The 13393-nt window shown below is 33.8% G+C and overlaps 2 protein-coding genes across 2 annotated transcripts; both read left to right on the top strand.

The window, feature by feature from the left end:
• The first annotated feature begins 3188 nt into the window (after positions 1–3188).
• Positions 3189–8365, top strand: LOC107423082 (calcium-transporting ATPase 12, plasma membrane-type-like). The gene is made up of 2 exons (XM_060815437.1): positions 3189–3391; positions 6907–8365. The coding sequence occupies exons 1-2, from the start codon at positions 3189–3191 to the stop codon at positions 8363–8365; spliced, it is 1662 nt and encodes a 553-aa protein (XP_060671420.1).
• Positions 8366–8407: 42 nt separating this feature from the next.
• On the top strand, positions 8408–9379 carry LOC107423083 (calcium-transporting ATPase 12, plasma membrane-type-like). The gene is made up of 2 exons (XM_016032602.3): positions 8408–8875; positions 8963–9379. The coding sequence occupies exons 1-2, from the start codon at positions 8408–8410 to the stop codon at positions 9377–9379; spliced, it is 885 nt and encodes a 294-aa protein (XP_015888088.3).
• Positions 9380–13393: the final 4014 nt, after the last annotated feature.

Below are 13393 nucleotides of genomic sequence, written 5' to 3'. Positions count from 1 at the left end.
ATGTTGCCAATTATACATGCTTGTAATTTACACTGGGTTTTCTGCATTCATTCCTCAGGTTTTTATTTTTTTATTTTTTTACTTTTGTTCACTTTTAATAAACTAGGACGGATAGATTTCATCAACCTAAGACTTTTGTCACTTGACTATACAATTATGTATTTTCTATATGGGTTTTTCTTAAGCACGTACTTCATATATTATATATAGTTATTTCTTAGGTTTTATCCAATGTTTTAAAAGGCAAAAGCGTAATACAGGCTTTTTCATTGTTATGAGGTGAGACATAAGCCTTATGATGTTGGGGCAAATTAAATTTTAATATTAAAAAAATATATATTTAAATTAATATAAAATTAAAAGAAAATAATATAAATAATTTTTAAACTTCAAAATAAACCAATTAAAGTTTACATAAATATAAAATTAATAAATATATAATAAAATATACATTTTAAATTTATAAATTATAATTTATAAGGATAAGATAATTTTTTTATAAACTAAAAAATAAAAAAGATGAGATTTAATTATAACTCTGACGTTTGAGGTTGCACGGAGCGACAAAAATAGCCATGAATTGAAAATATGTTGAAAATGAAAATAAACGACAAAAACTATGCAAAAATTGATATTATTGGCAGTTATGTAGGTTAGTCAAATGGTGTTTGAGCATTGGTGTCTTTGCCGTAATGTTACCTAGACTCTAGTTTTTTTTAAAAATCATTATTTACCTTTTTTTAGTTTTCTAAATATATCAAAAGAGACTTATTTATTAAATTTTCTTGTTTTATGGATTAATTTTAATAATTAAAGGCTAAACTTATATTTTACAGTGTTATATAATTATAAAATATTGATTCTTAACTTTCATTTGGCTTTCAACTGTTGAAATTAACTGGACAAACTAATAGATGGATTTGATAAGTATAAAAAACTAAAAGTAAATTAATGACAAATTTTAAAACATGCCGAGTCTATATTAGTACAAGATCTAAAAGGTGTAAATGGAATTTGTCCCTTTAGAATCTCTAATGGCAATAAGCTTGAATTCATACATTTCTAGTCAATTTGATTTATCATTGCCACTGAGATAATATCAATTTCGAATTATTTTCCAGGAAGACAAAAAATGATCCCAAAAAAAAAAAAAAATAGTTTTTCTGTTTAAATTTATTACAAATCAAAGCTAATGTACCAAAAATTATCTTTGAAAAGTGTTGGATTTTGGCCCCTCAAATGTATTGTCCAGTGCTGCATCATCACTACGATGGTTGAAAATGCCAATCTCAAATATCTATATTCTATGTGAATTACGTCATATTTTGGTCATTTTTATAAGCTTTTAAAAATTTCCTTTAAATTTATTCTTTTGTTAAAATTTTAAAATATCATTAAACATGTAAAAGGGTGTGTTATAAAAGTGTTATTGGTGGTCTTATCAAAGGAAGTACATCGGTAGGAAGGATAGCCCATTCATAATTGAAAAAAGATGAAAATTTTAAAAGTAAAAGAAATAGTAATTCTAGAGGCATTTATTTTTTTTTTTTACCAAGTTTTTCACTAAAATGATGTTAACTTCTCATAGTTAACAGAAAATCAACTTGGAATCAAAATTCTTACCAAAATGATGTAGCCATTATTTTTGTTACTTAATTATTTTTATTACGTAATAAACCCGTAGAATGAATTTTCTATAAAAAGAAACGAAGAGAGAAGTATAAATGCACTAATGAAAATCAACCTTGGCAAGAATATAATAAATTTATAATTAAAATAATAATATATTTATTATAGTATTCTTTCATAAGATATATATAAGAATATTATATCAAAAAATTATATATTATTTATTGCAACCCCCACCAAATATATATATATATATATATATACACGGTAATTAAAAACAGATCAACATCATCTCCTAGTAATCCTGTAATACTTTTTTTTTTCCTTCTTTTTTTTTTCTTTATTATTATTATTATTATTATTGGTAAACCTATGTAACATATACATATATCTATAATCAGAGTATAGACAGTGGTAACATCCTTCTTACTATTTTGCTATAACTAGGATTCCATTTATATATTTTACTATTTTGGTATTTTACTTCTTACTATTAGTGTAGTTTCCTAACCGGATTCTACTACAATTCCTCTATCAATTTGGATTTATATCTTTGTCGGTATAAAATATATCCTCCAGAAGTTCATGAACTTATCGGCTCTCTATTCGACTCTTTCTTCCAATAAAAAATAAAAAAAATAAAAAAATAAAAACAAGAAGAAGAAGAAAACTCTTTCTTTCTTCCTTGCATACATTAAAATGAAACTTTTGCAAGGATGACCAAACGGCTATGTGCAGAAGAATCAAACTGGCCGAACCTTCCGATTGAGCTCTTAAAGCTGGTCGTGAAGGAACTCGATTTTGATCAGGATATTCTTGTTTCATAGCTGTGTGCCCTTCTTGGAATATTTTTCCATTCTCACAAGTTCAAATTCGATTACCCTCTTTTAAGACTTTAATCACGACTAGTAGTACTTACAAAGAAGATATAAAAAAGTCATTGGCTTGTCAGATCCATATGCTTGCGGAGACAATTTCATGGTTGTCGTGATGGATAGCTACTCGGGTAGACTTGCATTTTGCAAACATGGAGAAAGAAATTGGACCACTTCGGGAATTGAGGATTACTGCGGTATATATACCATATGCTTTGTCCTTCAAATTAGGTACGGTTGGAGTTTGGGATTAATAGGATAATATTAATATTAACATCAATAATCCTCTTATACATAAGTTGAAAATAAACTTGATATACATTGTTGGATCTGTTTTCTAGTAATTTAAGTTTTAGGGATAAACAGCAACTTAACATAGTATCAGAGTTTTGGTGGCCAAAAGGCTATAGTATCAGAGTTTTGGTGTCCGAAAGGCTTTGCATTAGTATTTGTGTTGAAATCCTTCTAGAATAGACCACAGCTTAACAACTTAACAACTAAAGTATCAACTATTGAGTATCTGTATGGATTCGGAACTAAAAAATCAACTATTGAGTATCTGTATGGATTCGGAACTAAAAAATCGACTATTGAGTATCTGTATGGATTCGATTTCGGTGTTGTTTGGTATAATCTTTGGGGGAGATTTTGCTTGTGTTACTTTTACTTGGTAAATTTGATAACATGGCTTGTCCTGGTTTCATAATTCGTCGATTTGCTGTTTGTCAATTGGATATGAGTGGCCAAAGATGGGTATCTATAAAATCTTCATTGGATCGAGCTAACCTTATTGATGAATATCAGCACTGTGTTCATTCCGAAAGATATTCAACATACAATCGTGATGATTACTTAACCCAATCCTTCGGTGGTTTTGGATTAACTTGGTGATGGTGATCATATGCACAGATCATGTTGCAGATGAAGATGAACATAAACCTTTGTGAGCATTTATTTATTCATTTTGTAATTTTCATGTATGTTTTAAAGCCTTAAAACTTCTTAATTATATCCTTTTTTTATTTTTATTTTTTATCTGGTGCTGTTTATATGTTAGTATATTCCACTTTTTAATTTATGAAGACAAAAGTGAGTTCACATGTTAAATGGACATTAAAGTTAATTTCGTCTTTTATTTCTAGCTGCACAGAATCTAAGGTGGAGTACAGAATTAAATTGTTAAGATTCTTTTTTAAATCCCTGGTTGTTTTAGCACTCTTTGGATGTTGCTCTTTTGGCTTTGTAATAAAATCCCTTTTTATTTGTAAAAAGAAAAGAATATTTTGACTATTTGTTATACCAGCTAATTATCAGCAATGGAATCCATGTTGCTCTTGTAAATTACATATTTATTGATTGCATTCGATGGTTTTTTTATTTTTTAAAGTTAAAACTTTAATATAAAAAATGTAAATATTTAATGATAACATGGCTAATGTTTTTTAATATTTAATGATAACATAGCTAATATATATATTTTTTTTCCTTTCTAAAGTAAGAAGCCGATACCTCGGTTATGTGCACTTCCTTTTTTTTTCATTTATTTTTATTTCTAATTGATTCGATGGCCATAATTGAACAAACTGATAGGAACATTTGTTTCAACTTTCAAGCGGATAATATTCACCAAAAAAATCTCTTTCAAGTAAGAGAAAAACCAAGTTCCCCGGCCACCACCTTCTGCATATAGAAAAAAAATAAAAATAAAAATCGAGTATATAATGTAAGAGGTATTATAGTTTATTTATTTTTGCATGAATTTTAAGAGTATCTTCAATATGCTAAAAGTCTCACTTTTTCTATTTTAAAACGTTATATCTATTTTTATAATTCTAATAGATTTTTTAATTTAAAAAGTTAAAATACATAATAGGGCTTGATTTTTCAAATACAGCGCCAAATGTGCTTTTTTTATAAACTTTCAATACATTTATATGTTGCACCTATAATTTTCAATACACAAATATTAATAATTTTATTTAATTTTATACTTCTTTTATATATATACAACACTTTAATGTAATTGAATGTTGCAATAATAAAGAGTAATTTTTAATTGTGAGATGAAAGATAAAGAGTAACAATAAAAAGCCTTGTTGGAGTTGGATGAAAAATTTAGTTTTTTATTTTATTAGATTCTTCAAGATGCTCTCTATTTTGACAATTGTATTTTTTTTAAACAAAAAATATTATTGGAAAGGCTCTAAGTTAAAAAAAAAAAAAAAAAATACAACAAAAGAAAAAAAGAATGTCAAGTTCAAAACGATGACATTAAAGACATAACTTTTTCAAAAATAAAAAATGGCATTTTTGCCCATAAACATTAAGCTTACCTTAAAATATTGAGTTAGAATTGGAACTCCAACGAAAATCTAAGTTTACAAGAAATTGAATACATACTTATAATTTAAGGAAGAAAAGTTTGAAATATATATGTGGTAAAGAAGTTGGAAAGACTTCCAATTTATTGCCATGGATGTTTATTTGATGAACATTAAATCTAAAAATTGATCACCAACAGTACTTTCTAAATTTTAATTAATTAATGGGTTGTCAGTCATATTTCTTTTTTAACAAAATATAGTTATTTTATTTATTTTTTTATTTATTATTATTTTTTTTGGTAAAGATTGTTTTTAATGGATTTTTTCTTAATTATGAGTGTGTTATAAATGTTTTTGGCACCATCACCCTAACAAAGGTTTTGGACAAACCAATTTGGAGATGGCCATGAAGGACTCTTTTCCAACCAAACCACATGGTGAGGATAAAAAAGAGCAAAATGAGTAAGCCTATCAGCTACCATAATGGATCCTCATGTGTTATGCATGGATAATCAAGAAATCATATACAGTTGATGTGAAGTCCCACATCGGTTGAAAAGGGTAACGAAACACTCTTTATAAGTGAATGTGGATACCTTTCCCTTACGAGGCCTTTTAAAACCTTCAGAACTGGGTTGTAAGTGGATTTTCCAGGTCCAAAGAGGACAATATCGCATGCAGGTGTGCCAGCGAGAATGCTATGTAACAGCCCAGACCACTCGCATTCGATATTGTCTTCTTTGGGCTTGGAGAATCCTCTTATAACCCAGCCCTCCTCTTTAGGCTTGGGGAATCCTCTTATAACCCAGCCCTCAAAGTTTTGTCAAAACGCATCGTAAGGAAAATGTATGTCAAAACGCATCGTAAGGGAAATGTATCCATACCACCTTATAAGGCATGCTTCGTTCCCCTTTCCAACCGATGTGATACCATCTGTAAACACATCGTAAGGGAAATGTATCCACACCACCTTATAAGGCATGCTTCGTTCCCCTTTCCAACTGATGTGATACCATCTGTAACAGCCCAGACCATCCGTGTTCGATAAGGGAAATGTATCCACACCACCTTATAAGGCATGCTTCGTTCCCCTTTCCAACCGATGTGATACCATCTGTAACAGTCCAGACCATCCGCGTTCAATATTGTCTTCTTTGGGCTTGGGGAATCCTCTTACAATCCAGCCCTCAAGGTTTTGTCAAAATGCATCGTACAGGAAAGGTAGTCACACCACCTTATAAGGCGTGCTTCGTTCCCTGTTCCCCTTTCCAACCGATGTGATACCATCTGTAACAGCCCAGACCATCCACGTTCGATATTGTCTTCTTTGGGCTTGGAGAATCCTCTTACAATCCAACCCTCAAAGTTTTGTCAAAATGCATCGTACGGAAAAGGTATCCACACCACCTTATAAGACGTACTTTGTTCCCCTTTCCAACCGATATGAAGTTAGGTATCCACACCACCTTATAAGGCGTGCTTCGTTCCCCTTTCCAACCGATGTTGGACTTCACAGTTGGGCCCTAAGGAGGGAGATTGTGAAGTCCCACATCGGTTGGAAAGAAGAACGAAACAAGGAGAATCCAATATTTCACCATACATATGTTCCTCCTAAGCAAGACATTCTTCGTGACCTTGAAGCAAAAAAAAAAAGCCTAAAAAACTGCATTTGACCACCCAAAAGATACAAATTAGATTTAACAAATATGACTCTTTTTGGAATTAATTAAGCTAACAAAATAGTGGATTTTGAAAAAAAATATATATAGATATATATATATATAAATAAACCAATGACGTTTGAAAAGAAAAAGAAAACGGAAAACAGAAAGAAAGAGAGTAATGTCCCCGACGACTCAACGATAAGAAGAAGTTCTTGATTTAGAAAGTAAGAAAGCATTTCTCCGAAATACTGCCATTTCTTTCATAATATATTCAAAACAAAGAAGCACTACAAAACCAGATTTCATGTTTCTCTTCCGTTTCCACCATTATTGATTTCAAGCCAAAGAAAAATAAAAATAAAAAACATGGGTTGGATGTGGAGCAAACACAAAATGATCATCAAAATTGTGAAGGAGAAGGATCTGGATCGACTTAAGAAGCTACCGAAATGGGGTTGAAGGTGTAGCAAAAACTCTTGAAACTGACATCAAAAGCGGGATCCCTGATGATAAAAAGAAGATTGGTCGACAACGTGAGAGATTTGGTTCAAACACATATAAAAAGCCACCTTCGGAGGGTTTGTTCCTTGCCAAATGGCGATCTCTACAAGCATTTGCCATTTTAAATGACTTGGTGAACATTCTTGCCGCTTGTATCCTTTTGCTTGCTGCCTCTATCTTCGGTAACTTCTTACGTCCTTCTCTCAAGTCCAAAGTCAGAAACAGTAGTGAAAACCAAATTGAAGTTTTGAGAGGCAATAAAAGGAAAAAGATTTCGATGTATGAAATAGTTGTGGGAGACGTGGTTTGCTTAAAGATTGGAGACGAAGTTCCGATAGACGGATTGTTAGTAGAAGGGAATAACCTGCAAGTAGAGGAAGATGATCAGGGTGGTGAGACCGTACAAGTTGATCCCGATAAAAATCCATTTCTGCTTTCTGGATCTATAGTGGTCAATAGTGATTATAGCAAATGCAAGATGATGGTCACTACAGTTGGCATGAAGGCAAAGTGGTGCGAAATGATAAGCCAACAAAATTGCGATTCAAGTGAGAATTCCAGGATGGAAGATCGAGTACGCAAGCTCACTCTTCCAATACTTTTGAAAGTTGGTCTACCAATTGCTTCAATTGGTTTTCTAGTCTATCTCATTAGATACTTCACTGGGAACACCAAAGACATTAATAGAGATCAGGAATTCAATCATGGTCACCTTCGTAATTTTTGGGATTCTTCAATGTTGGACTTTGTATTAACTGCTTTTACAATTGTTGCGGTAACAATTGTGGACAGTTTGCGATTAAGCGTGCCAGTCACCAGTTTCTATTCAAAGAAGAGAATGCTGGGTGACTTGGAAATGGCGAGTGAGCTCTCCAGTTGGGAGAATATGGCATTTTTCACCACTATTTATACCAACAAAACGGGCACTCTCACCATGAACCAAATCAAGGTCAACAAGTTTAGGGTGGGAAACTACGCTTTGGAAGAAGAAGCTTACCATTCAAACGCTTCTAATTGTTTTAAAATTTTGTTGGGAAAGGGAATCGCCCTGAATACAAGTAGTGCTAGAAATGGTATTCCAATGGAGGAAGAAATTCTTTCATGGGCAGTCCATGACTTAAAGATAGATATGGGAGTGAAAAGCAAGTATACAGTTCTTAATCACACCGCTTTCAATTCTCAGACGAAACGAAGTGGGGTTCTGATGAAGAGGAAAGAAGAGGTAGACAACACAGGGCTGCACGTTCATTGGAAAGGAGAAGCAGAAGTGATCCTAGAAATGTGTTCCTGCTACTATGACATTTCCGAAACCACCAACGATCTCGTTGATACACAAAAAGTGGAATTCCAACGAATCATTCAAGGTATGTAGGAAAGCGACCTCCATTGCATCGTTTTTTCACACAATTATGTCATGGATGGAAATCAAGAAACGCTGAAAGAAGATGGCCTCGTACTATTAGCACTGGTTGGTATGAAATATCCATGTCATCCCAAAATGAAAGAGGCCGTGAAAGAATGCCAGAATGCAGGAGTAGATGTCAAGATGATCACCGGCGACGATGTTTCCATTGCGAAAGACATAGCCAGAGAGTGTGGAATACTAATGGATACAGATGAGGACGGTGCAGTAATAACTGGTGAGGAGTTTCGAGGCTACTCTCCAAATAAAATAATTGATGAAGTAGACAAAATCCAAGTCATGGCATGCTCATCTCTTGATGATAAACTACTAATGGTGAAAACATTGAAGAAAAGAGATCACATCGTTGCAGTCTCTGGGTATAGCAGAAATGATGTATTGGCATTGTTAGAAGCTCATATAGGAATCTCCATGGGAATCCTAGGCACCGACGAAGTTGGCAAGGAAAATTTCGGTATGGTAATTTTGGATGGCAATTTTGCATCAGTGGCCAAGATTCTAAGATCGAGTATACACATTTACGACAACATCCTGAAATTGGTATAGTTTGAGCTCACTCTCAATCTTGCTGCTCTTGTTGTCTTCTTTCTTTCAGCAGTTTCAGCTGGTGAAGTCCCATTGAACTCGACCTTAGTATTATGGCTGAACTTGATCATAAATACACTGGCTTCTATGGCTCTTGCAACAGAGAAGCCCAGCCATGGTACCCCAAAAAAATCCATCCAGAGACAACATGTGGATAAAGAAGAGCCACTCATGTCCCATGTCATGTGGAGGAATCTCTTGGGTCAAGTTATGTATCAGATTGTTGTCGTTTTGACATTACTGTTCAAGGCCAAATCAATTTTGGGTTTTGAAGCTAAGATGGCCAATTTAACTGACGCTGAAGAAATCAAGGAAATGAAGGCATATTTTATTAAGGAAAGAAATACCTTGCTCTTCAATGCTTTCCTGCTGTGCTAAGTTTTCAATGAATTCAATGCTAGATGTCAGGACCCGTCCAGAATTCCTTCCCCGGAACCCTAGACAAGCCTTGATCCCAGGGAAATACCACCGAACCTTCCAACGAAAAATCCGGCAGCACCTCCCCTAAGGGTAGGACTAACCAAAAATTACCTGCACTGAAAACACACTTCTAACAACATCCCCTTATTCCTCCCACAATACTACAAATTGGTTCCACAAATTTCAGCACTTCAAAATAAATACAGTAATCCAGTGCAATATAAATACATAAGTGTGAAAGAAATATTACAACTGCAATAAAAGAAGAACAGGGTACTGCACGAACTAAAACAGCGAGGAAGGTCGAGTCCGCTCCGAATGAACACCGACAACCTGGTACCTAGAGGAACGGAATTTAAGAGTGTGAGATGCTAATCATCTCAGTGAGTGACCCTATCTACTATATAATATAATACCACGATAATACAGTAGATAGATAATAATTAATTGGAAAATAATAATTTCTCTCAAAACCCTCGCAATTCTCTCAGTTGAAAAAGTTCCCCTTTTAAAACCTTTTCACAAAACCCTTTGTTCGTATTCCCCGAAAACCAAGACATCAATTAATTCACTAAATATCAAATAGAATATAATAAGTCAAGCATTCGACAATTTTAATTTAAAGGAAATTAATTTATTGAATAATTAAATAAAGAGAAAATTAAACCAATTTAAGATCCCCAACCAAATAAATACCAGAACAGTAATAATTATATTTTTAATTCCAATACAGTTTCAAAACATTTTATTTTTAAAACCCAGTTCTGAAAATCATTTGATGCACCCACTATATACCAGTGGCGCCAACAGTACCCAGCGTCCCAAGGTACCGCTAGACAGGAGGTTATAGAAAGAAACCGGCATACGGTCGCGTGGCGTCCCACTGCGCCGCTGCTAACCTGGTGTCCCGGCCATGGAGGGGTGGCCTACCCTCATCCGATGGCAACCACAGGACAACCTCATAATATCAACCGCGCGCTACTCACACCCACCTGCGCGCTAATCACAACCGCGCGCTACTCACACCCACCTGCGCGCTAATCACAACCATGTGCACACTAACCATATCACATATAAACAGAACACCAGTACGTGCACGGTGCATCTAAAAATCATAAATTTCACAAATTTAAATTATAACAAATTTCACATTTTGCATAATCATAGCGGGTATAGTCCATCCGCTTGAACCGGGAAATTCTCCACAATTTCTTTATAATCAATATCATAATTTCCATGATTTTCAAATCCACCAACTCCCAAATCCATCAATTCAAATATTCACATTTTCCCAAGCATAAATAATTCTCGAAATATAATAATTAAATCTCATAATATTCCATGGGCATATTTTATAAAAATTGGAGTCACCAACATAGACAAATATTTTCCTTGAAATATTTGAAAATCAAATCATGCCCAATTTAATATTAAAACCACAAGAATTTCAAAATTCTCAAACCCATAAAATAATTTCACATGGCATAAATTTGTAAAATACACATTTTCTTAAATCCAATAAATTCACAAATAATTCCACAATAAATTAAATAAATATTTGGCACATAGAATTTAAATTCCAAATATTTAAATCACACATAATATATTCACCAATTAAATTCCCAAAATTAATTTGAAGGTGGGTCACTCATCTCAAGCACGCAATTAAATCATGATCCACCATGGGATCAATTTCACGACTCACCGGTGCTCCTAGAACAAAATTCACAGACAGTCAAATAAATTAATATTTTATTCGGGTAAATAATACCCGGTACCCGAGGGGTCAAACACAAAATTTAACCAAAAAAGGCGAATAATATACCGAATCAAAGCTCGTGGAACGAGGATTACCAATCCGGTCTCCATCGACCCCAATTCCGCCGGAGGTGGCCGGAATTTGGTCGGGAAGTTTCGGTCGGTTTTAAACTTGAGGGATCTTTCAAACGGTGGGGATTTTGGGCAATCTAACCCCGGAAATGGACTCAGAGGGGTCGAAAATAGTGGGATAGAGGTATGGGACGGGCTGGTTTGGTCGGAAACAGCGAGAATCGTCGGAAAAATTTCACCTCGCCGCCGCGACTTCGCCGGCCAGATCTGGGCGCGTTCGGCGGCGGCGGGCCGGGAGATTTGGTGGCTGAGTTCGTGAGGTGGCGGGCTACACCGATGGCCGGCACGTGTAGCATTCCGGCGATTGAAATCCGATCAAAACGCCAGTCAACAGAGAGAGGGTGAGAGAGTCAAAGGAGAGAGAGAGAGAAAAAAAAGTCTGCGTGTTTTGCCTCTGGTTTTTTGATGGCTCGGGGAAGAAGGAAAGGAAAGGGAAAGGAAAATAAAAGAAAATAAAAGAAAAAAAAGAAAGAGTTTTCCCACGTGGGGAAAAGAAAAGAAAAAGAAAAAGAAAACGAAAAGAAAAAGGAAAAGAAAAAGAAATAAAATAAAAATAATTAAATAATAATATTATTATTTAAAATAATAATAAAAATAATTTGATATTACACATGGTTGACATGTGGCTTCTCAACATGGTGACACATGGTCACCTTCATTAAGTCACATGTGGCACATCGTTACACGTTTAAAAAAATAATATTAAAGTAATACGGTATTTGAAAAACTTTACAGGTCCATAACTTTCAAACCACATGTCCAAATCGGACGTACCGCTAGTCTACGGACTCGTATCGACGAGCACTTCACAACCATGCATGAGTCAAAACTCAACCTTGCATGAATAAAAAGTCAACTCCGGCACCCCTTGGACAATTTGGACCTCAACTTGTTTTGCTCATAACTTTCAAACCGTAGCTCCGTTTTCAACGTGCTACCAGTCTACGAACTCGTGCCAATGTGTACTTTGTAACAGTACCTCAGTCAACTTAGAATTCCAACCGGGTCAAAAAGTCAACTTTTGACCCCTTCTGTCAACGGTCAACAGTCAACCTCGGTCAACGTGCAAAAATTCCGACATGGTTCGGGACGGGATGTTACATAGAAATCTAAAGAGTATCAAGAACGTGTTTAAAGGGGTACACAGGGACATAGCATTTCTAGTTTGTATTGGAATATCCATCTCTATTCAGGTATTGTTTGTGAAATTTTCTTTTGTACCAAGACAATGGTTATTTAGTGAGGTTGGAGTTGTGGCAATGGGGTATATGTTTTGGATTTGCAGTCATTTCCTAGCCTATCGATTGGATCGCTAAGTGCATACTTGTGCCGAAGGAATCGCTTGTAGCTATCTTTCAAAGACATTTGAGGTGGTGGCTCAATTTGGTATGAAAAAAATTGAACACCTGGGCAAGTGAATATTGTGTTTTTGTTCTCTTTTGTTTTCTGTAATGTTGTTCTTTATTTTGTGATCGATATTAATGTTTGTTTGGTTTGTATTGTGGGAACAGTTTATGATTTAACACTTTGTTTTGGATGGAAAATATGTTTATATATTTTTCATTCAAATATTTTTAAGTCTGTTTTGGTAATGGAATAACGGTAAGCTTTTCAAACCCACCAAGCATTGATATGGTCTGTGGGAAAATGGCTTTTATTCGAAAATTGGTTATTTAATTACCTCATGTATTCTCTTTTATTTATAAAGATTTTATATATATTTCTAATAACCAAACAATGATAAACAAATTTGTCCAAAAAGAGCCAAAAAAAAAGACAGTGGTATAGAAAATTCATGTGAAATTTGGTCATCCAATTGAAAGTGGGTCTTTATGTAATTCGATTATGGTCATAAAAAGTATGTTAATAGCTTTCAATGGTAAAAACAAAAACAATTACTAATTAATAAAAAGACATTCAAATAAAATAATTAAAAAGAATTATTGTAAATTAAAATTAACATACAATAACAATAGTAATAATAATAATATGTAATAGATCAAATATTTTATACAGTTTAAATTATGATTTTAAATGTGCTAATAACTTTCAAATAATCTATGAATATATGATAAAAATAAC

Source organism: Ziziphus jujuba, chromosome 3 (genome assembly GCF_031755915.1).
Source record: "Ziziphus jujuba cultivar Dongzao chromosome 3, ASM3175591v1".
NCBI lineage: Eukaryota > Viridiplantae > Streptophyta > Magnoliopsida > Rosales > Rhamnaceae > Ziziphus > Ziziphus jujuba.
Note: the sequence above shows the minus strand (reverse complement) of the source record. Positions and strands in the feature narration are given on the sequence as shown.